This window comes from Coregonus clupeaformis, unplaced genomic scaffold (genome assembly GCF_020615455.1).
Source record: "Coregonus clupeaformis isolate EN_2021a unplaced genomic scaffold, ASM2061545v1 scaf0010, whole genome shotgun sequence".
NCBI lineage: Eukaryota > Metazoa > Chordata > Actinopteri > Salmoniformes > Salmonidae > Coregonus > Coregonus clupeaformis.
This window is the reverse complement of record NW_025533465.1, coordinates 201,856-226,737: the sequence shown is the minus strand read 5'-3', so window position 1 is coordinate 226,737 and position 24,882 is coordinate 201,856. Positions and strand designations below refer to the sequence as shown.

General features: G+C 43.0%; 1 protein-coding gene and 1 pseudogene across 1 annotated transcript in view; both read left to right on the top strand.

The window, feature by feature from the left end:
- LOC121551767 overlaps nucleotides 1-16,621 on the top strand; it is a 67,748-nt pseudogene extending 51,127 nt beyond the window's left edge.
- A 393-nt stretch (nucleotides 16,622-17,014) lies between these two features.
- The window catches only part of LOC121551062 (ubiquitin carboxyl-terminal hydrolase 43-like), a 126,374-nt gene continuing 118,506 nt past the window's right edge, over nucleotides 17,015-24,882 (top strand). The window contains exon 1 of the mRNA XM_045212381.1: nucleotides 17,015-17,923. Coding sequence (XP_045068316.1) covers nucleotides 17,303-17,923 — 621 coding nt within the window. The 5' untranslated portion in view covers nucleotides 17,015-17,302. The remainder of the gene's footprint in view (nucleotides 17,924-24,882) is intronic.

Genomic DNA, 24,882 nt, shown 5'->3' with positions numbered 1-24,882 from the left:
TACCTCACAGTCCCCAAATTAGATAAAATCATTGCTATCATCTGAATGCAACCTGTTAGTTATCTTTAGTGAGTCATGTTTCTGTTGTCCATAAGGATATTGTGAATATTACACCCCTGAAATGTTTGCTAAGTATTTTACCAAAGGACTGATCTCTGCCTCCCTTTGCCTCTGATCCAGCAGGGCGGCGATAGTGTGAAGATTAAAAGCTTATCCAATTAGCCACCTGCTGAGACTTGCTGAGCCAATCAGGCACACCTAAAGCCAGTGGTCACACTGGAGTGCTGCCGGGCAGGCCCTGATCAGCAGGGTCAAACAGAGGAGAAGGTCTCAGGGCTGCCCATGCAGGAGGAACTACAATGTCTTAGAATGGGGGAGCCCTGTCTCCTCTCTTTCCTGGCTAATCTTCAATAAACATGCTGTTCCTCAAATAGTTATTGAACAACGGTATCAGAGGGGAAAAAAGCTTAGATTACTCGAGCGTAAGTACTGTAACATCACCACTGCACACGGAGACCCCACACTGGGATTTCTAGACCACTGTTTTTAGGCTTCAACATTCATTTTGAAGGGTTCTATATTACGGATTTGTCTGTTCACTTTCAATTATATGGGGATCAATTTAAGATCCGGCTATGTTTTGTTGATCTAGATATTTTGTTGATCTAGATATTTCAGTGATGAAATGGTGTCCTATTGTCCTACACCTCTTCTGTCTTTTTACACAACCATCTGCAGGAATTGCTGTGTTCTGACTCTCCTCAGGTAATATCTTCTGGACTGAAATGTTATTGTTGCAACAAACAATGACATGGCTCAACATTGCTTTCCCTTTACTTGAACAGCCAGTACTATCAAAATAAAGACAATGGGCACTAATATTGACACACAAAATCACAGTGAGACCATTGTGAGAAGGTCCCTGACACATTACTACCAATCATATGTCCCCTGTAGCTCAGTTGGTAGAGCATGGCGCTTGCAACGCCAGGGTTGTGGGTTCGTTTCCCACGGGGGGCCAGTATGAAAAATGTATGCACTCACTAACTGTAAGTCGCTCTGGATAACAGCGTCTGCTAAATGACTAAAATGTAAAAATATGTCTTTACCTAGGCTTCTTCGTCCTGGGTGGGACATAAAGCCACAACAATCTTCTTCCACTGGGGTCTGTCTTTGGCCACAGTCCCATGTCAGTCATAACAAGCAGGGAGCTCATTCATCAGGATTTGTGCTGACACTGTGTTCACAAAATCAGCAGAATGAAAAACAATTCAGTGAACCCATCAGTTCCTTCAAAATACTGCCCTCTGCAGGAAATGTGGGGTAAACAGAAATCAACACAGTTCAGCATTTGGCACAAAAGGTCTTTCAGGCTATGATATGCATAAAGAGGTCTGTATTAGGCTATACCAAATACTTGGACAGAGGAAGTTAATCTTTGGTATGAGCCATTCTTAAGAGAGAGTGAGTCTTGTATCTTCGATGTTCGTCATATTTCTCCTGACGATGCGATTCTAGAGGTCAACTGCAGCTTTTCACTAAATACGCTCTTTCATTAGGGTGCCAAAGTTCATACATGACCATGACAGGATAATGACTTTGTTCCCTCATTTGTCATCATGGCAAAGAAGACTGTGATCCAGCTCACATGGTCATGAATGGGTGTTTTCCACACAGATGAGTGGTCTGAGCCAGATGTGACCCCAATAAAGACCCCTACACTGAACAGTGGCTGCCCTTGCATGACCTTCACTTTTATTGAGGTGTCAAGGGGAGTTATTGGACAAAATCATGAGAGAAAATTGAGTCCATTTAAAGGTTGAAACATTGTAATCTCTCTCTCAACGGGGTCAAATATGGGTCAAAGGTTTTGCCTGCGCATGCACAGAGGCCCTCCTGGGCCAATCATTGCTACCAGTGAAAAAAGTTTAGTTGGCAGTCGGTGTCGAAGCTAAAAAGTGAGAGTGCTTCGTAATGTTTGCCAGTTGGCTGGAGATACACAAGATGTTTAACTTCTTGAGCTTGATGCAGTTATTAGTTATATTGGTACGTCCTTGCTAGCTAGCTACACTTCAGTCATCTCTTCTGAACTGATTATTGTGTTCATCAATCGATCAGAAAAAATCCAGAATAATATCACATAGCTAGTGGACACTACAAAAACTCCATGCATTTTCCCATAGGCTTTGTTCAACGAACCAATAGCGGAGTTAGTGCCAACTAAAATAAGCTATTATTGAGCTCTATTGCTTTAAGCACATTTTCTAAACACAGAGGCCCAACATCGCGAGACTTTCGGGAAGCTAGTGAAGCAGGCTCGGCAGACCACACCAGGGTTTGAGCAGTCAATGAGAGATGTGAATTTACAGGAAATTGTATAGCTCTATGTACTCTCAGGAATCCACAGATATGTTTTTTGACTCACTGAATAATGTTCATTCTATCAGTAATACAGAATCTAAACAGTGTGATGAACCCATCATGGTTGAAGTGATAATCGAATCTATCAAACATCTAAAGAACAATAAATCCCCAGGTATTGATGGAATTACGGCAGAATTGTACAAGTTATTTTCTGAACAAGTAGCTCCCTTCCTACTTGAAGTCTTTTTTAGAGAGTATTAAAAACAATGTTTTCCCTCCTACAATGAGTTAGGGGTTAATAACACTGATACCTAAGCCTAAAAAATAAGTGCTGCTTATCGATAACTGGCGTCCAATGTGTCTTCTTAATAATGACTATAAGATATTAGCCTTAAATAATTAAATAGTCCTGGATGCAATCATTGATGAAACAATCTGGCTTTATGAGGAACATACATATTTCTAACAATATCAGACTACAAATACTCAGTCCTGCCACTTCCACACTGCCAGATCGTAATCTCTGCTCAGTCAGTCTACGGTTCTAACCGTTTGTTACTATTCAGATCCTGTTGTGCCTGTTTTCCTTGCCTGACGCAGTTTTCCTCTCCGCTACAGTTCTGCCCGCTCTGACTCTGGTGCCTGTCTCCAGTCCCACGTCTCGTCATCCTCCTACTCTGTCCTGGATTCCCCACTCTACTACTCCCTTGGATTCCCCTCCGCACCTGGTTTCCAGCAGTTTCCCCTGACCTGCACTCCATCTCCCCCTGTGTCTCAATAAATACCTTTGTTACTTCATCCCAGTCTCCTCGTCTGAGTCTGCGCTTGGGGTCCCCTGTTCCACTCCGCGTAACAGCATAACCATTCCTAAGGATCAGAAGTCTAGAGGCTTACTACATTTTAACCCTCTTATTAAAACCCCCCAGATGAAGCTAAATCAATGGCTACAGAGGGACTTATCTTTAAAAGGAAGAGGCCTAATAACCAAGGTTGGAGGTATCTCTAGACTAACATATGCCGCTCTATCGTTATATCTTGACGGTAAAAGAAGCAAACAGATAGACCAGATGCTTTTCAACTTTCTGTGGAGAAACCGTACCCATTACATTAGGAAATCTGTTGTAATGAACACTTATGAGTATGGTGGGCTGAATTTCCTGGACCTTAATACCTTAAATAATACTTTTAAGATCAATTGGATAAAACAATTCCTAAGAAGACACTTCTATGTGGAACTTTATTCCTTATCATGTCTTCTCTACTTTTGGTGGCCTTAACTTCATGTTGGTTTGCAATTATAATATTGTCAAAGTTCCAGTGAAACTCTCTGCTTTTCATCGGCAGGTTTTCTTGTCATGGTCCATCATTTAGAAGCATCATTCTTCTCCACACAGATATTATACAGTGGGGAGAACAAGTATTTGATACACTGCCGATTTTGCAGGTTTTCCTACTTACAAAGCATGTAGAGGTCTGTAATTTTTATCATAGGTACACTTCAACTCTGAGAGACGGAATCTAAAACAAAAATCCAGAAAATCACATTGTATGATTTTTAAGTAATTAATTTGCATTTTATTGCATGACATAAGTATTTGATCACCTACCAACCAGTAAGAATTCCAGCTCTCACAGACCTGTTAGTTTTTCTTTAAGAAGCCCTCCTGTTCTCTACTCGTTACCTGTATAAAAGACACCTGTCCACACACTCAATCAAACAGACTCCAACCTCTCCACAATGGCCAAGACCAGAGAGCTGTGTAAGGACATCAGGGATAAAATTGTAGACCTGCACAAGGCTGGGATGGGCTACAGGACAATAGGCAAGCAGCTTGGTGAGAAGGCAACAACTGTTGGCGCAATTATTAGAAAATGGAAGAAGTTCAAGATGACGGTCAATCATCCTCGGTCTGGGGCTCCATGCAAGATCTCACCTCGTGGAGCATCAATGATCATGAGGAAGGTGAGGGATCAGCCCAGAACTACACGGCAGGACCTGGTCAATGACCTGAAGAGAGCTGGGACCACAGTCTCAAAGAAAACCATTAGTAACACACTACGCCGTCATGGATTAAAATCCTGCAGCGCACGCAAGGTCCCCCTACTCAAGCCAGCGCATGTCCAGGCCCGTCTGAAGTTTGCCAATGACCATCTGGATGATCCAGAGGAGGAATGGGAGAAGGTCATGTGGTCTGATGAGACAAAAAAATAGCTTTTTGGTCTAAACTCCACTCGCCGTGTTTGGAGGAAGAAGAAGGATGAGTACAACCCCAAGAACACCATCCCAACCGTGAAGCATGGAGGTGGAAACATCATTCTTTGGGGATGCTTTTCTGCAAAGGGGACAGGACGACTGCACCGTATTGAGGGGAGGATGGATGGGGCCATGTATCGCGAGATCTTAGCCAACAACCTCCTTCCCTCAGTAAGAGCATTGAAGATGGGTCGTGGCTGGGTCTTCCAGCATGACAACGACCCAAAACACACAGCCAGGGCAACTAAGGAGTGGCTCCGTAAGAAGCATCTCAAGGTCCTGGAGTGGCCTAGCCAGCCTCCAGACCTGAACCCAATAGAAAATCTTTGGAGGGAGCTGAAAGTCCGTATTGCCCAGCGACAGCCCCGAAACCTGAAGGATCTGGAGAAGGTCTGTATGGAGGAGTGGGCCAAAATCCCTGCTGCAGTGTGTGCAAACCTGGTCAAGACCTACAGGAAACATATGATCTCTGTAATTGCAAACAAAGGTTTCTGTACCAAATATTAAGTTCTGCTTTTCTGATGTATCAAATACTTATGTCATGCAATAAAATGCAAATGAATTACTTAAAAATCATACAATGTGATTTTCTGGATTTTTGGATTCCGTCTCTCACAGTTGAAGTGTACCTATGATAAAAATTACAGACCTCTACATGCTTTGTAAGTAGGAAAACCTGCAAAATCGGCAGTGTATCAAATACCTGTTCTCCCCACTGTATATGGAATAATCGGGACATATTGCATAAAAATACTTATTTGTTTTTAGAATATTGGTTCCGAAATAATATCCTATTGGTGAGCCAACTTGTAAATGCAGAGGGTATGTTACTTAATTATAAGGAATTCTGATCACTTTACAAGATTCCTGTAACACCTAAAGATTTTGCAATTGTTTTAGATGCCATTCCCTCAGGTGTTGCTTTATTATTCAGGAATGTGTCAAGACCTGACCCTCAGAACATACCTTCAATTAACCATGTTGACTCATCAGTAGGAAAGATTTGTTTGTCTTTTAGTCCATTCAACAACAATAGAGCTATACGAGCCTTGTTTCAGCAGGATGTTGTATCTCTATACCTTATGTCATGCCTTATTGGAATGGTTTTATTGATAATATCTGTTGGAACAAAGTTTGGATGTTGCCACACACATACCTACTTATTAACAAAATTAAGTACGTTTCTTTAAAAATTATTCATAAATATTTTTTTTTTTAAACAACAACATAAATTCTAATTGTACCTTTTTTAATGACCACCCAGAAACAGTGTTGCATCTTTTTTGGCATTGTATTCATGTAAGGAATCTGTGGCAAGTCATCAGTAGATTTATAATTGAACACATTTATGAAGATTTTACACTATTATGGAGATATGTCCTGCTTGGATTCTTTACTTACGATAGAAATACGTTGAAACAATTTTACATAATTAATTTCATTATTCTTTTGTCCAAATGTCATATTCACAAATGTACATTTACAAACAAAACATCACATTTTATTACCTTGCAAAAAGAAATTGAACTATATTTTAAGACTATTAAATACTCTGCCAACAAAAATGCTGTTAGAATTATAAATGTGTGTATGCCCCTTAAGGTCCTTGTGTAATGTGATATTGTACCCCCTAGCTCAAATGTGAAAATTTCTTCCTAGTTGTTAATTTTCTCGAACCTAGATTCGAGAGTCTTAAGTAGGTGAACATGTTATTACTCCAACCTTGTCAAAGTGACACATTTATATCGAAGGAGTGCCTTTTGATTTGACGGATGCACATGCGCAGTTCGGGGCGAGATGACCGTTAGACCCAATGATGTGTATAAACCCTGGATTGCTGATGTTAGGTATTGCCCATTGAGAGGCTTTGTAGCCACCGGTCGGCCACATTGGCAGTAGGAGCAGTCCTCCATAGGAATGAATGGAATTCTACAGTACTTCAATTAAATGTTTCAAGGACAAAATTACAAGTGTTTTGTTGTTGTAGTGGGGACAGTAACATTACTCTAAAAACACATACTCTAAAACGTACTTTAAGGAAAATGTTTGTATATTTATTTGTATTTTGTAGTTTTATGTTTAACTAACATAATATAATTTCAGAGTATGCATTAAGGTGTCTGTAATATAATAAAAGTGTCAAGAACAAATGTAGACATTAATAAATGCATTTCTATAGCTTCCAAAATCTTTTTTACAATGGAGGAGTAAGCGCTCCCTGTCAGTTATCCAGAGTTTATATACATCATTGGTTAGACCTGATGACGCGATCAGGGAATTATATTGGAGAAGCCGTTTCTACATATTCTCATACTTAACAATTTTTTCTTTTAGTATGTCATAAAGTTGAGGATTCCACTGATAATTTGGTGTTAGCCAAGGGGGAAGGTGTCAGGATTCTCTAAAGCGGAAACCCAGAAGCAGACCAGGACAAGGTGAGTAGAATGAAGGTGAGTATTTATTTAAAGACTTAAATGTGGAAGCAGGAGAATCCAGGTGACGGAGCTGGCAGTGGAGGTGAGTTGGTGGGAGTGAATGGGCAGATCCAATTATGTTTCTGAAGCCACAGACGACCAGGCAGAGGTGGAGTGAATATTCCGGGAGAGTAACTGTAGACAGAGCAAACGAAGGGGAGTTCACAGCAAGCAAAAAGTAACAGAACAGCAAAACTAACTTTAGTAATTTGAGGCTGATACGCAGGCACAACATACTGTTCATGGCTAACGATCCGGCAGGGAATGGATGTCAGGTCAGAGCTTATGAAGTGGATAGGTGATGATCAGAACCAGGTGTGCAGATAGCTGATGAGATGCAGGTCCGGGTAATGGAGAGATCTCCCGCCTTGCTTCGTCACCCGGCAACCAGACAGGGTGCGTTCAGGAAACTCAGAAAAAAAGACTCCAGGACAGAAAACAGGCAACAGGCAGGAAGCAGGATTCATGACAGTACCCCCCCTCCGACGAACGCCACCGGGCGGACTACCCGGAGCGCCAGGATGGAGGCGGTAGAAGTCACAAAGGAAGTCAGCATCAAGGATCTGACACCGAGGAATCCAACTCCTCTCCTCAGGACCATAACCCTCCCAGTCCACGAGATACTGGAAACCCCGACAGGGTGCGTTCAGGAAACTCAGGAAAAAAGACTCCAGGACAGAAAACAGGCAACTCAGGCAGAAACCGACTCAGGAAGCAGGATTCATGACAGAAGGATTGGCCTTCTCCCCCCAATGTCAAGTACCTGGTGACCCTTGGAGGCCAGGATGATGGCAGGTACTAGCCATAGCAATAATTTGTCAAACTTTCTGAAATACTGACATTTGACTCAGATCCTCTGTTATAATATAGTAGTTACAAATAGGCGTATTCATACACTTTAACTGAATAACTGTGTGTATCTGTATTTTCCATAGAGTGGTGTGGAATATAGAAAACAGAGAAGACATTTGTGGAAGCCTCAGCCCACAGTGGTGGTCACTGCCTTACTCTGCAATACTCCAACACAAGTGACATCATCTTTGTGTAGGCAGAACCGTATGTATATCTAAATAGAGCTATTTTTGTATAATTTTGGTTTGGCACACCTTCTAATGAAATGTCACAGCTATAGGCCTATAAGGATATTGATAATCTTCTTGTAGCGACACTCTCCGTGTTTAGGAACTTGATCTTCCCCACAAGATTAGGTCCACTGAATGTCAGACAGGGCAGCTGAAAACAATTGTGAAATGCATTTGGGTAATTATAATATCAGAACATAGAGTGCACTAACACATGGCTATACACAGGGCTCTACGCTGACCTTTTATACAAGGAGCACGTGTGCACCTAAGTTGAAAAATGTAGGCACACAAAGACATTTAGAAGCACAATGAAAGATATTTGAGATATTAAATCTAGAATCCTTCATTTTCTGAGGCTACTAAATTTAAATTCCAGGTTGCACAGCAAAATATGTAGCTAGGCACATGTGAGTAAAATTGTCACACTGTAGAGCCCTGATACATTTAAAAACATGAATAGTATGACCCTTTGTGAGAGTGCTATTTCTTCAGCATACTGCAGTAAGTCTTGTAGCAGTTTGCAGCCTGAATAACATTTTAGTCATTTAGCAGATGCTCTTATCCAGAGTGATTTAGGATTAAGTGCCTTGCTCAAGGGCACATCAACAGATTTTTCACCTAGTCGGCTCGGGGATTAGAACCAGCAACCTTTCGGTTACTGGCACAACTCTCTTAACCACTAAGCTACCTGCCGACCCTGTTACTTCATGGTACAGATCCCTGAGGACGGCAGCTATTTCTACTGTGGCACCAGTGGGGATATCCTGAAAGTCAATCTCAAGACCAAGCTTCTTAATGGGCCGTGGCCCAGTGAAACAGAAGTTCAGCAAGGTGGGTTCAAAATAGGAACACGGTAAGACGAGTTTAATATCTGGCTTAGTTAGATAGACTGCAGTACAAACCTCAGAACTCAGCATGCATTTCCCCTTGTTGTCTACAGGGGGTGAACACAATCATAGTGATGAAGACAGGCGACATTTTGGTGGACTCAGGAGATTGCATGTTCACTCTGTTCACTCAAACACATCAAGTGAGTTGAGTGTCTTTAAAGGAGGTCTTTATTCACTATTATAGTTATTATTTCAATCCTGTGTGCATCTTCCAAAAGCATCTAAAACACCACTGTACTACAGTACTACAGAATGAATACTACCTGTACATGTATTCTTTGGTTTCTACACTATCGACCAGTCTATTGTGTTCCTTTGGCAGGAAGGTTCAGCTGGAGAGGGGGTGACATCCATGGCGCTCCATGGTGAGGGTCACCAGTTCTTTGTGGGCAAAGAGGCAACACAGATCTACTGTTTAAAACTATGCTGACTTCAAAGAGGAGCTCATCACCTGATCACCACCAGCCATGGACTTTGTGGACGATGGGGACTTTCATTAGTGAGTGACACAACAGGCTAAAAGGTCACATAATATACGGCATCACATTCCATATGTGTGCAGGCTCAGTCCCCTACTGAATGCAAATAGGAAACAGATTCTGCGTAACTGGCTGTTCATTTTGAAGCCAATTTGCCTTTTTAAATGACACCAGTAGAGGGGGCCATACTATCATTTACTGTAAGTCAAATGTCCTTTGTCCTCCAAAGTAGATTTTGTTAAGCATTATATTTATCATAGTCATGGTCAGTAGCTAGATTAATTCATTATGGACTGATAAAAAGTGCTTTAACTTAACGTGTATATCTTGGTGTATATCTCACAGTGGCTGGTCTGAGAATGACATCCGGATGTGGCATACGGAAAACTCTATAAAGAAGTGCTACGTATCACTGTGCCCAACATGACCTGGCTGCAATGCTGTGGAATTCATGATTGATGGCAGGAGCATGATCAGTGGTGGGTTTCCCATTCCATTTCTTAGCTACACAAACTCTGGGGCTTTCTATTATAAGTTGTGTCTGCTGTCTGGAAATGCATTCCTCTGTTCACTCCTCTGGTGGTGATTTAGTTGGGTAACAACAGTTGTGCCATTTTTAACTCGGATTAAAGGAAAACAATACTTTCTGTCACGCATTCGTGTTTGTATTCCTCCCAGTCATTGACTTTGTGTTGTTTTCTTTCAGCCTGGAATCATGGTAAGATCCATGACTTCACTCCTGAGAATGGCAGGCTGAATGGCAGGCTGAATGGCAGGCTGTCTCCTGAGTGGCGCAGTGGTCTAAGGCACTGCATCGCAGTGCTAGCTGTGCCACTAGAGATCCTGGTTCGAATCCAGGCTCTGCTGTAGCCGGCCGCAACCGGGAGACCAATGGGGCGGCGCACAATTGGCCCAGCGTCGTCCAGGGTAGGGGAGGGAATGGCCGGCAGGGAGGTATCTCAGTTGGTAGAGCATGGCGTTTGCAACGCCAGGGTTGTGGGTTCGTTTCCCATGGGGGGCCAGTGTGAAAATTTAAAAAAAGAATAATGTATGCACTAACTGTAAGTCGCTCTGGATAAGAGCGTCTGCTAAATGACGTAAATGTAAATGTAATGATGACTGTGCACAATGCCCACAGCATGGGTGTGAGTGACAGCCATCGCCACCACCAGAGGATTGCCAGTGGGGAGGGGAGGGACAGGTAAAGATCAAGAAGATAAAGCACCATGGAGATAAAGATAAACAACAATGATGGAGATGAAGGACCATCAGTATTACAAAGTACAAATAGGGTCGCTGTTGATAATGGCAGACTGTGGCCGTGAACCCACTCTCCAAGGGTGTCAAGGAGAGTTGGGATATGAAAAAAACAAATTTCCAATTCACACATGCGTATTAATACACACTTGTAGATGCGTGAAATAGGACAAATATAAGCACTTACCAAATTATTTTATTATAGATACCTGCATGCATTAGAAGGTAATTAGTGGGCATGAAACCACTGCATTGTGTTAGGGCCTACCAGATAAACAACGTTTAAAAAAACACAAGCATTGCACGCCTTGGTTCATGTTTATTCATAACAGAATCTGGTTATAATGCTATTGATATGAAGAAAGGACTAATAGTTTAACAAATATAAACAAATACTAACAGTGAAACAGTAAAACTGATCATGAAACAAATAGAAGCAGCAGATATACTCTGGTTAGAAGTTTCTGCTACCACCCTGAGGAGTACCAGATCATCACTAGTGGCACAGACAGAAAGGTCCATCCACCACCACAGTAGGATATAGAAGAGCATTTACTGAGGTCAGACTCATTTGTGCCACAGACTAAAGTATTGAGGGAGAATTCAACACTAACTGGGTTAATGACTACCATAGTATTTATTTACAGTTATTACCATGGGGTTTGAAACACAATGAATGATTGATCGCATAGTGAGTCATGCGTGAGCGCCATCTCCTTGTCACTGGTCATATTTTAGCGCCAGATGTCATAGTAGTGTAATGCAGTGACAATGACAGTGCATTGTATTCGTTCTCTGCTAAGGGAATGTTTGTTCCTATAGCAGACGGCATAGCTATGACTCAGGCGACCAGATGGTCTCTGCCACCCACTTCATCTAGGATGATGTTTACTTCTTCACAGAGAAAACGTCATTGGAAAATGTTCTCTCCTTGTTTAACCTCAACATTTTTTATTTCACTGGTGTACCAGAGCAATCCATTGAGTAGCACACTAACATCACATAAAATATTATTATTTTGAGGTATTCCACAGAGATAATTTCTCTTGGGGCTTGGTTTTCATAATATTAGAATTGAGTATTTCATGAGACAATCCATATGTCTTCATGATGGATGTTTGGACCAGATTTTTTGGGCACAGGTGGCTGGTTTAGCAGAAACCTATAGTAGAAGTATCATAGTTGACTTTACAGTACCAGTGAATTTGTCCCTGCATCTTATTTTGATGTCTATTTATAGCCCATAAGCCCTTCTGTCTATTTTTAGGAAAGAGTGTACCAATGACTGTTCAGGACTCTGGATCAAACTGCAGCACTTCCAAAGAAACACACTTTTCTCTTTATTTTTAACTGAGGGGGAGTGTTTTGTCTATAAATAGAATGTACTTTTTGCTTTACATCAAAGGACTAGGTATCTCTAAACTATACAGTACTGGAGCAAGTGTTTTTTCGTGAAAAGTGGTGAGCACAATCACATAGGATGTAAAATCTACACTCTTCCTGATCGCCTTCTTTGTAAGTTAATTAACTTTTCAACAAGGGAAAAATAGAAAGGCACCTGCGTTTTAAAAGGGAAATGTGGTATTTGTGGTCTAAAAATAACTTCAAATAACAATTGCAACGGGGGGCCGAAGCTAGAAAGAGACAGCTGCCAACCCCAGAGATGATTATGGCACATTCACACACACAACCATGTTTTAACCACTGCATGTTACTATTTGATAGACAGTAGCAGTTCTCATTTGCATACTGTGAAAGACTCATTAGGAGAAAGTCAAGCCTTTAGTTCTAAATCTCCCAAAATGATTTACTAGCCAATAAATGCTAGCGTGCACAATACATCTGCTTATAATTTTTAAAACAGGAGGAGAGATTTTGACACAGACTTGCATTGATTAAAAAGTTTGAATAATGTATACTGGTCATTGTGAAATAATCTGCATATTATAATCCTGGTTGAAAAATAATGAGCATGCGCTTTTGGAAACTGTTGGGTGGATTTTATACATTTTTATTGTCTGCATTTTAATGAGAGTTCTCCACACAACTATTCTACGATCCTCGTTTACTGCACATCAAGGCCTGTGATATTTATCCTACTGTATATTTTCTGAGACAGATTGGCTATTGGGAGGTCCTTACGAGAACTAGAAGGGTCCCACTCAGGATCCATTAATGGAATGCACATCACCCTCGACGGAGACCATTTTGTGACAGATACAGATGCGTTATCTTAATTTGATCATCCTGTTGTTGCAGGCATTTTCCTTGTAGTGTATTCATGGTTTAAAAAGTATTGTAAAGTTTGTAATTTCCACTTTGACGTTTCAGACTTGATTTTCCCTAATGAAAAATGTATATTAATTATAATCCACATAATAATTCACATTTCCTGTTGCTGCAGGATTATTTTCCTGCTGTGAGAAACTGGCTCAAATTAAGAAACTGAATATGTATGGTTTATACAGTTGGCTCTTTTCAAAATCTATTTAATCTCAGGCCACAACATTTCATTGTCTCTCACAGACATCATTCATCAAGCCTTTGTAAGATGAGACAGTCTGTACTGTACCCATTGTACTGCTCTGACAACAGACTAAATGAAACACTGATATCCCATAATAATGTATTGCTTTGTGTCTCCACATAGGTAGCGAATGGCGATGACAAGCTGGTGAAGGAGTGGGGGTACTCTGAGGGGGAGGTGACAGACATCGGCACTGGGCACAGTGGCAGCATCAACAGTGTCAAGATCTGCTCCAACAACAAGTACGTGATCAGCATCAGTGTAGATGGGTCCATACTGCCATGGAGGTGCACTCACTCGCCCTACTACCCTGGACAAAATTCTGCCCACCCTGATTCCCTCAGTCCAGCACTGGTAAGGAGAATTGGTCTGGATATGGGAGTTCTTTTTTATTACTCAATAAAATTTCAATTTAGAGTTAATAAGCCAAAATAAGAAACACTTGTATTAAAGGTCCAGTGCAGTCAACATGTGATATATATATATATATTTCCACACTATGAGGTTGGAATAATACGGTGTAATTGTGAAATGTATGATAATGCCCTTTTAGTGTAAGAGCTGTTTGAAAAGACTGCCTGAAATTTCAGCCTGTTTTGGTGGGAGGGAGTTTTGGCCTTCCATGGTGACATCACCATGTGGTAAATTACTTAATAGACCAATAAGAAAGAGAGTTTGAAACCTCTCTGCCAATAACAGCTAAATTTAAGTTTTCCCCTCCCCACTCAAACCACTCCCAGACAGTCCTAGCAAAATTCTTGCTTGAGAAATTGCTCTTTGCTAATAAGCTTTTTAAAAATGTATTTTAATTTTAATTGAAAACAATAAGTAAGGTACTTAATTGTTTCCCATAAATGATTTGATATTGAGATAACAACGGCTGCATTGGACCTTTAAAGATCCTATTCCCATTAGTGTTTCCATTTCATTGCCTGAGTATAGCTTAACAAGATATTATTGCACAAGATCTCCATTTCTGCCAGAGCATTCCCCAAGGTATTGAATGATATTGTCGTGAATGTAAAAGGAATGCACGTATGCTTACAAGGTGGCCTACCAGAGCTTTTGTAAAGATAGTGGACCGTTTTTTCCCCCCAACCAACAAACTCCATAAAGTACATGTTTGAGATTAACCAGATTTAAATATGTCTGCTTATTTTCTATCATATCCTTCTATCTTGTTGTGTATGTTCCGGGTAGCCTCTGAGAATAATATAGACGTATACGCTGATTCGGTGAGTGGGTTTATAAGGAAGTGTATAGGAGATGTCGTACCCACTGTGACTATTAAAACCTACCCTAACCAGAAACCGTGGATAGGTGGCAGCATTTGCGAAAAACTGAAAGCACGAACCACCACATTTAACCATGGCAAGGTGACGGGGAATATGGCAGAATACAAACAGAGTGGTCGTTCCCTCCGCAAGGCAATCAAACAGGCAAAACGTCAATATCGAGACAAAGTGGAGTCGCAATTCAACGGCTCAGACACGAGACGTATGTGGAAGGGTTTACAGACAATCAAGGACTACAATAGGAAAAGCAGCCATGTCGCGGACACCGACGTCTTGCTGCCAGACAAGCTAAACAAGTTCTTTGCCCGCTTTGAGGATAACACAGTCCCACCGATGCGGCCAGCTACCATGGACTGTGGGCTCTCCTCCTCCGTGGCCAATGTGAGTAAGACATTTAAACGTGTTAACCCTCGAAAGGCTGCCGGCCCAGACGACATTCCTAGCCGCGTCCTCAGAGCATGCACAGACCAGCTGGCTGGTGTGTTTACAGACATATTCAATCTCTCCCTATCCCAGTCTGCTGTCCTCACATGCTTCAAGATGGCCGCCATTGTTCCTATACCCAAGAATGCAAAGGTAACTGAACTAAATGACTATAGCCCCGTAGCACTCACTTCAGTCATCATTAAGTGCTTTGAGAGACTAGTCAAGGATCAAGGATCATATCACCTCCACCTTACCTGTCACCCTAGACCCAATTCAACCCCGCCCTGTGCAATTGGGTCCTGGACTTCCTGACTGGCCGCCCCCAGGTGGTGAAGGTAGGAAACAACATCTCCACTTCGCTGATCCTCAACACTGGGGCCCCACAAGGGTGTGTGCTCAGCCCCCTCCTGTACTCCCTGTTCACCCATGACTGCGTAGCCATGCACGCCTCCAAGTCGATCATCAAGTTTGCAGACGACACAACAGTAGTAGGCTTGATTACCAACAACGATGAGACAGCCTACAGGGAGGAGGTGAGGGCTCTCGGAGTGTGGTGTCAGGAAAATAACCTCTCACTCAATGTAAAAAAAAACAAAGGAGACTTCAGGAAACAGCAGAGGGAGTACCCCCCTATCCACATTGACAGGACAGCAGTGGAGAAGGTGGAAAGTTTTAAGTTCCTCTGCGTACATATCACTGACAAACTGAAATGGTCCACCCACACAGACAGTGTGGTGAAGAAGGCGCAACAGCATCTTTTCAACCTCAGGAGGCTGAAGAAATTTGGCCTGTCACCTAAAACCCTCACAAACTTTTACAGATGCACAATTGAGAGCATCCTGTCGGGCTGTATCACCACCTTGTACGGCAACTGCACCGCCCACAACTGCAGGGCTCTCCAGAGTGTGGTGCGGTCTGCACAACGCATCACCGGGGGCAAACTACCTGCCTCCAGGACACCTACAGCACCCGATGTCACAGTAAGGCTACCACCCGAGCCACTGCCTGTTCACCCCACTATCATCCAGAAGGCGGGACCAAGAGCTGGGACCGAGAGACTGAAAAACAGCTTCTATCTCAAGGCCATCAGACTGTTAAACAGACATCACTAGCACAGAGAGGCTGCTGCCTACATACAGACTCGAAAATCACTGGCCACTTTAATAAATGGAACACTAGTCACTTTAATAATGCCACTTTAATAATGTTTACATATCTTGCATTACCCATCTCATATGTATATATTGTATTCTATACTATCTATTGCATCTTAGACTATGCCATTCTGATAATGACATTGCTCAGCCATATATTTATATATTCTTATTCCATTCCTTTATTTAGATTGTGTGTATTAGGTTTTTGTTGTGGAATTGTTAGATATTACTTGCTAGATATTGCTGCACTGTCAGAACTAGAAGCACAAGCATTTCGCTACACTTGCAATAACATCTGCTAACCATGTGTATGTGACCAATACATTTCATTTGATTTGATTTTGATTTGTATGGTTGGTTACTTCGCTCATCAGGTGAGCACCTCACCACTGCCCTTCATGCCAGTGGGTTGAAACAGCAGAGGGCTCCCAAACATTGGGAAACCCACATAACCTACTTGAATCATGTCTACACATCATTAATCAATTTATAATTGGCTAATATGTGTGTTCTAAATGCAAAAACTTGTCCATGACTAATCCATATATTTAATATTAACAGAGAAAACCTGCCAAACAGAAATTATGACTGTTTCAACTTTGAACAATGAAAAACTGATTGTTTTCATGAGAATAAAAGTTAAACCTGGAAACATCAACGTATGCATCAGCGTTTATGTAGCCTACTATGCCAGTGTAAACTACTCTGATGATAAGGGGCCTAGAATCAAAGTGGGAGGGATTAGTCGCACACTATGCATTAAGAATACACGCCTCTTTAGAGGCTGCAAGTGTACCGGCTGCAAGTAGAAGGCAAGGAAAGGCGCGGGTAATGTTTAACATCGATGGAGCTCGTGTAATTTGGTCAACAAGCATGAAGGGTTTCAGTAAGTGTTGGAATGTTTGAGGGACGTTTACCGGCTGCACTGAGTCGATATGTGTTGATGTGCCATGGCTCCGCGATGTTGTCACCTCTGTGTGCTTGTGTTCTGTCCTCCTCACGGTTTCTGGATGGGAAATCGCTGCAGAAAAGTGGCACACTGGCCTCGAAATTAATTCCATAATTCTCCAACATCGGCAAAGTATTATAAAGATATGGATAAACACTGCAGAGTGAAGGAAGAAGCCACGTCAAAGGCAGCAAAGTGCAAGGAAAACAAACAGAAACATGGACGGCTTTTTCGAAAGAAATCATTGAAGTCGGTGGGGAGTTTTGTAAATAAAATTATCAAAACTTTGGGCACTTTTACCCACTTTGGAGACGTTGAAGTTCAGGGCGCAGAGGATGACGATGGAGGGTTTCGTGACGGGCCACCTTGCACACTCAGCGCCAACTCAGGAAATATCAAAGAGGATGTGCAGGTCGCCGGGGATGATCCTGTTAAAAATAATTCGATAGCTTCTTCCCGTTGCTCGGTGAAAGAAAGGGTTTTATGGTGCTATGGTGGCAAAATTCCAGGTGTTATTGGCTTGAAAAATCACGGGAACACCTGTTTCATGAACGCCGTGGTCCAGTGCTTGAGCAACACTGACCTGCTCGCAGAGTATCTCGGGTTGGAACGGTACAAATTGGATTTGAGTCAAAGGAGAATTAATGGAATTGTTAAAAGTGAAGACACGCAGCATGCCAGAGGTGAAGTCACTGAGCGGTTGGCATCACTTGTTAGGGCACTCTGGACTCTGGAATACATCCCGCAACTGTCAGTGGAATTCAAGGTAGGCTATAGTTGGCTATTATTAAATTAAGTTGCTCTTATACCTGTGTACTAACAATATACTTACTATGTAATAAACTCAGGACAAGCTATTTAAGTACAAGAGAGCCACGGGTGAAGATAACTGCTGTATTTCCATTTGCCCCTGACTTCACCTATGACCTGAACTACGAACTACCTTGATTGAAACCGCAACATAAAAAAACAATGCTGCTGTCATTCCTAACATGATAAAAAACAATTTGTTTGACATTTGCCTAAAATATTGAGGGGATTTACAGAAAATTTTATAATATTGGTCAATAAGCATTTCACTGTTAGTCTACACCTGTTGTTTACGAAACGTGATAAAAAAACATTTTATTTTATGTGATATTCCCAAAATGATGCCCGAAGCACTATCCATGACATTGGAGTTCATAAGATTTATTAGCCTATAGGTAACCTGTTTCTTTCTTTCTCCAGGATTGATTACTTTATAAGTCAGTGCATCAGCGAGCTTTGATAGCCACTACAGTGCTTTTATAGTCTATGGTTTTACCCAGATGGCTTTTAGTTCACCACTTACTAATGAGGTGGCTGGCTGGCATAGTGTGTCACTGGAGGCTGAGGGCATGGGTTATCAGGTGTCTGTCTGGAGTGCTGAGCTAGCACTTTGTTCCGTCAGACACTCACAGCACAGAAGAACCTTGAACATAAACAATGGACTTACTATACTCTAAACAGACTTTCGTTAGCCGGTGTGTTATATTGAGTGTTGTCCAGGTATGGCGGCTTTGGACACTGTGCTTTAATATTCCAGTCGCTGAGAGGATGAACATAGCACCTGGCTGACTCCATTTATTGCATTGGAGTGTTTCTGAGTAGGACACACTTCATGATGTTAGTTAGGCAACATTGTCATAGAGAAGACTGTTCATTGAGAGGAAAACTCTCCAATAAAGGATCTGAGTGTGGATCTAAGTGTTGATCAGGAGGCTGCGACAGTATCAGTTTCCCCTCAGGCTTTCCCACCCTGCCCACGCTAAAGAGGAGGAAAAAACTATTATCACACTCCCGCGCCTGCAGTGCTAAGCTCCTATATAGTTCAAGGCCAGATAAAGAGAAGATGATAAGGGGTAGGACAATAAATTCACAATGGATTTATTCTTAGAAATGCTAATTGCTCTGTGAGGAGAAGAGGTGTACGCATAGCTAGATGCACACCTTCACCCTGCGTGGTGCAAAGCCAGGGGCTCCATCACTTTGCCACCCTCTGGCTCAGTGTAATGTACTGGAAGTAAAGGAGTTCGAGACGTTTGGTCTGGGTGGTGGTCAATGAGGGGCAGATTGAGAGTGCCCCACCACAATACCAGACTAAAATACCATCCAGAGATTATATTACCTTTATTGTGCAGTCAGTGCTGCACCTCCTGTCAGAGAGGTCTCAGGGGAGAATCAATCCTAACTAGTTTACTTTGTTTTCTGTCTCTGACCCAATGTTCTGTGTGACCGTTCCTGTCCTCCAAAAAGTAACTATTTCTCACACTCTCACACTTCTCTGGACACCCTGCCAACTCCTCACCATCTATAGCCACTTCCTTCTCATCTTGTGGGACTCTCCTATCAGATTTTGAGAGGACAATAATCTGAGCTGGCTTCATGTAGTCAAGGTAGTTGAGATCTCAAGATAGCTTTAATGAAAAACACTCAATGCATGTGATGAGATCTTTCCTGTGTTTAAGCACACACAGGTGTGCATCTTGGCTGTGTCTCTGTGACCAGAAGGGTCCTGAGTTCATGTCTGGCCGTCTAAAACAGTATTCTAAGTAATACTGCAGCTGCCTGGAGACACCATGAGATAATCAGATAGCTGTCAGGCCCCAGTCTGAGCCCTTAGGCCATGGAAGCATCAGACAACACAACCAGCCATCTATAAACAATCAAAAACCTTACCCCGTAATTTAAATGGCCCACTTCATAATTATCTCAGAGCAGGGTTCTCAAACAGTATTATCAGTCACTCCACATCCCTCTGACAGAGTAAGAGGAGATACGGTGAATAGCATAGACAAGGAATAGCAAAGAAGGTGGATAAGTGTTTGCGTCACATCCCATAAAAAAAATATACAAACACAGTTTTGGAGGAGAAAATGAAGTAAACTTTATGATATAAGACAATGTTTTAGCAAAAGCAATTCGGTGGTTGCACACATTTGTGCTGTTCAGCCACAGGCTAATATTCACTAATATGCACTCTAAGTAAACTCTAATGTGAGAATGACTGACAGCCTGACAGAACGAGCTTTACAATGCAAGAGGTGACTTTTCAGTCCTCATTATAAGTATGCAAAATGTATTTTGAGTGAATTCAGAAGAGACGTCCTTGGTTGATTAGAAGCAAAAAGTTATCATTAAATGGTGATCTGTCCCAGTGTCCTCTCAGGCAGGTTGGTGGTGCAGACAGGAGAAAAATAAAACAAAAAAGGTAGCTATCGCAGCGCAGGATGACTGGCACTGAGCCACATTCCAGTAGCACCTGGCAGGACTGACGCTGTAGGGGGAGGGTTACGTAAATGTTGTATCAAACGTTAAGCACAGTGGCCACGACTTTATATATATATTCTGCCCCTTCATCATGTCCTGCCTGTCACTGTCCTCCGATCTGAAGGCTTCATTCTACCTGCTCTGGGATCAGAATCAGATGTGTGTTTTAAAGAGTATCTGATATGTTAGTCCTAGTGCATTCTCTGAATCCCTCCTGGTGGATTTCACTGTTTACAAAGAGGGGCCAGAGAAGGTTTGAAAACAGAAACTCAAACAGTTACTCAACAGCTAGTATATAGGTTTCCATAACATGGGAGAGGCCTAGGACAGGGGTCAGGGAGGGTAGCGAGGGAGGGATGAAGGCCTCTTGAGCTGGAATTCAGTCCTCCCTCCCTCCCTACGGAGCAGATGGACTATCTGGTCATGATTGGAGGCTAAATCAGTTTAGAGTTTTGATATGTTTGTGTGATGACTCATCACGGTGACAGTGACTCTGCTTCCAAGCATGTGTCAATATTTGGGTTCTCCAAGTTGGCCTTTTAATGATTATGCTATCTGATCTGGCAGAGCTTTTGGTTTCAGGACTTTAAATATGAAATTAAATGACTCAGTGAAGTCGCAGGGAAATGACACTTGTTCTTGTTCTTTAAATCTTCTCTTCAGGCGTACACAGGGGTTAAATTGGGCCAAATGAGAGCCAGCCAGAGCTCAGACCCGGTACCTTTGGTCAGGGGTGTCATGCACCCCGAAAATCTGAGGGGGCACAAAGTAAATGAGGATGGCTGGGGGGTGATACGTATTGGGGATATGTCCCCTGTCCGGAAGTTTGAAAAATGCAAAATTCTCCAACACCTGAAACAGCTTTTTGCTGCAATCTAGATATTTTGCTGCAATATAGTAATTATGCTTAATTCTATGTCAAAACTGTTTATTTTTCTGCATATCTAAGCATAGGTTACCTCTTGAGCTGTCTGTATCCTCCTGACAGGCTTTATTTTTTAAAGAAACTAAATATGCTTTTCTGCATCTCTGCAAAAATGTGGGTAAAATATTGAAAGTAATGTGAGTCTTATTCAGTACATAAAGTAATTGCTTGCTTTTCTAAAGGCATGCCAGCTAAGATAGTTAGATAATCTATCTACTCTAACTTGATTGATATCCTGAAATGGCTTCTTGGTAGCTAGTTATGAGGTTGGGAGATCGGGAACCTATCTGGGGATAAAATTGCTTGGTGGCTAGAAGTATTACAGAAAACATTTCATAATAATAATATATATAAATAGGACAAATCTGTGGGGGCGCGTGCACCTGTGCCCTCTATGGGCATTACACCTCTGCCTAATTTTAAATTATATAATGAAAAATGTGTTGTCCACATTTAATTTTCCACAGCCAACAACATGAGTAAGCAACAGCAAAATCAGACAACCCTGTCGCATTCTATGCGAGAAAATAATATTCCTCTCGAGGAGCATTCAAATTGCAAGTGCTGCTGTTAAAAGCGGAGGATCACGGAGCGTTCTAGTGTTACTACACTCACTTTCTCAAATCCAAGAAATTAGTAAAATGCACTATTTTAGAACCAGAGTTTTTAGCAGCGGCATGGTTTATGCTCGTTAGCGCTCGCTAATGGCGTTGAATGCATAAGACCGGGGCTAAATGTAACACGGGTCAGGTGTAACAGGTAGACCTACATTATTCACAGTACATGACCCTTGTTTGACTGAGTGCCAGTGTAATTTTTGGGGGGGACATTCAAGTCATCTATGTTGCTAACTGGCGACAAGATAGCCTAATGTTTAGATTTTTAAGTAGAATGTCCTTTTAAAAAGTCGGCAGAACTGACCTTCTCACAGTCATTCTCCCCCCAAAAATGTTTGGGGGTCTTTCCGCGTCCTGTAGTATGTGCTTTTGTCAGTATACTGTATATTGTTTAGACTAGTATATTATATCACCCCTTACCCCCCCACATCCCAAACCCCAGTTTAACCACTGGGCGTACATACAGTATTTCACATTATTTTTCCAGCAGAGTTTTACAGTACCAGCACCCACTATAATCATTATCATGCTGAAGTTGCTTGATGATGACACTACATAGAAAGAGGCAGTGTACACCAACATTCGGAGGTCATCTAATGTGGCTGCTGTTATAGTAAAGAGCCCTAGCAGTGGTCCTATTTATATGACTGATGAGACTGGTCCATATTAATTGTCAGTTTGAGTCAGGTACCTCATAAACAAGAGTATTAATCATACACACATATTACACAGTCCAGAGTTATACGTAATTAGGTCAAAATGGCCATTGTGGACACCACAGAGAGAACTATACCTTATCTACAGTATCAATTATTTATCTGACGCAATTACCACATTCAGAGACACTGATGAAGATAACTGTAATTGCCATGGGAGATTTGCAACTCCAACAGCAGCTTGTAATTGAAGCATTATGTGTCCACCGAGAGCTTATTTCTGGAAACTGCCTTGGTGTAACGAATGTCAGAGAAATGTGGTGGATCGAAGTCAGGCGCAGGACACAGAACTCGAGGAAACGTACTTTACTGAACTTGAGTAAAGAAAACAACACAGCAATACCTTCACGCAGGAAGGAACTAACCCGCTCACCAAACGACACACGAAATGAAAACAACCACGCACAAGACACATTGGGAGCACCTGGGTTAAATAGGGTAGGCGTGATTACACAAATGGGAAACAGGTGTGTGACATAGACAACAGGTGCAACATAAACACATATAACATAGATCGGCAGTAGCTAGTACTCCGGTGACGACGAACGCCGCAGCCTGCCCGAGCAAGGAGGAGGGGCAGCCTCGGCAGAATCCGTGACAGTACCCCCCGACGCGCGGCTCCAGCCGTGCATCGACACCGGCCTCGGGGACGGCCAGGAGGACGCCGCTCGGGGCGAGTCGGATGACTACGGTGGAAATCAATCAACATGGAGGGATCGAGGATGTCCCTCATAGGGACCCAGCACCGCTCCTCCGGACCGTACCCCTCCCACTCCACGAGATACTGCAGGCCTACCACCCGACGCCTCAAATCTAAGATGGAACGGACCGAGTATCCCGGTGCCCCCTCGATGTCCAGTGGGGGCGGAGGGACCTCCCGTATCTCAGACTCCTGGAGTGGACCAGCTAACACCGGCCTGAGGAGAGACACATGGAACGAGGGGTTAATACGATACTCAGGAGGAAGCTGTAACCTATAACATACCTCGTTCAATCTCCTCAGGACTTTGAAAGGCCCCACAAACCGCCGACCCAGCTTCCGGCAGGGCAGGTGAAGGGGCAGGTTTCGGGTCGAGAGCCAGACCCGGTCCCCCGGTGCATACACCGGAGCCTCACTGCGGTGGCGGTCGGCGCTCGCCTTCTGCCGCCCGATGGCCCGCTGCAGGCGCACATGGGCAGCCTTCCAGGTCTCCTGCGAGCGCCGAAACCATTCATCCACCGCAGGTGCCTCGATCTGGCTCTGATGCCAAGGTGCCAGAACCGGCTGATAACCTAATACACACTGGAAAGGAGTAAGGTTAGTGGAGGAGTGGCGGAGTGAGTTTTGGGCTATCTCTGCCCAGGGGAGGAACGCCGACCACTCCCCCCGCCGGTCCTGGCAATACGACCTCAGAAACCTACCCACCTCCTGGTTGACTCTCTCCACCTGCCCGTTACTTTCGGGGTGAAACCCTGAGGTAAGGCTGACCGAGACTCCCAGACGTTCCATGAACGCCCTCCAAACCCTCGAGGTGAACTGGGAACCCCGATCAGACACTATATCCTCAGGTATCCCATAGTGCCGGAAGACGTGTGTAAATAGGGCCTCAGCAGTCTGTAGAGCCGTAGGGAGACCGGGCAGAGGAATGAGGCAGCAGGACTTAGAAAACCCATCCACAACGTCCAGGATCGTGGTATTCCCTTGTGAGGGAGGAAGATCCGTCACAAGAGATGGACTCCTGAAAGAACAGGCATTTCTCCGCCTTGGCATACAGGTCATGCTTCAACAGTCGTCCAAGTACCTTACGCACCAGGGACACATGCTCGGCCCGTGTAGCGGAGTATATGAGGATGTCATCAATATACACCACTACACCCTGTCCGTGCAGATCCCTGAAAATCTCATTGACGAAGGCTTGGAAGACTGATGGAGCATTCATCAACCCGTATGGCATGACGAGGTACTCATAGTGTCCTGAGGTAGTGCTGAAAGCCGTCTTCCACTCATCTCCCTCCCGAATATGCACCAGATTGTACGCGCTCCTGAGATCCAATTTTGTGAAGAAGCGTGCCCCGTGCAGTGATTCCGTCATACATGCTATCAGAGGTAAGGGATAGCTGTACTTGACAGTGATCTGATTAAGCCCACGGTAATCAATGCACGGGCGTAACCCACCATCCTTCTTCTTCACGAAAA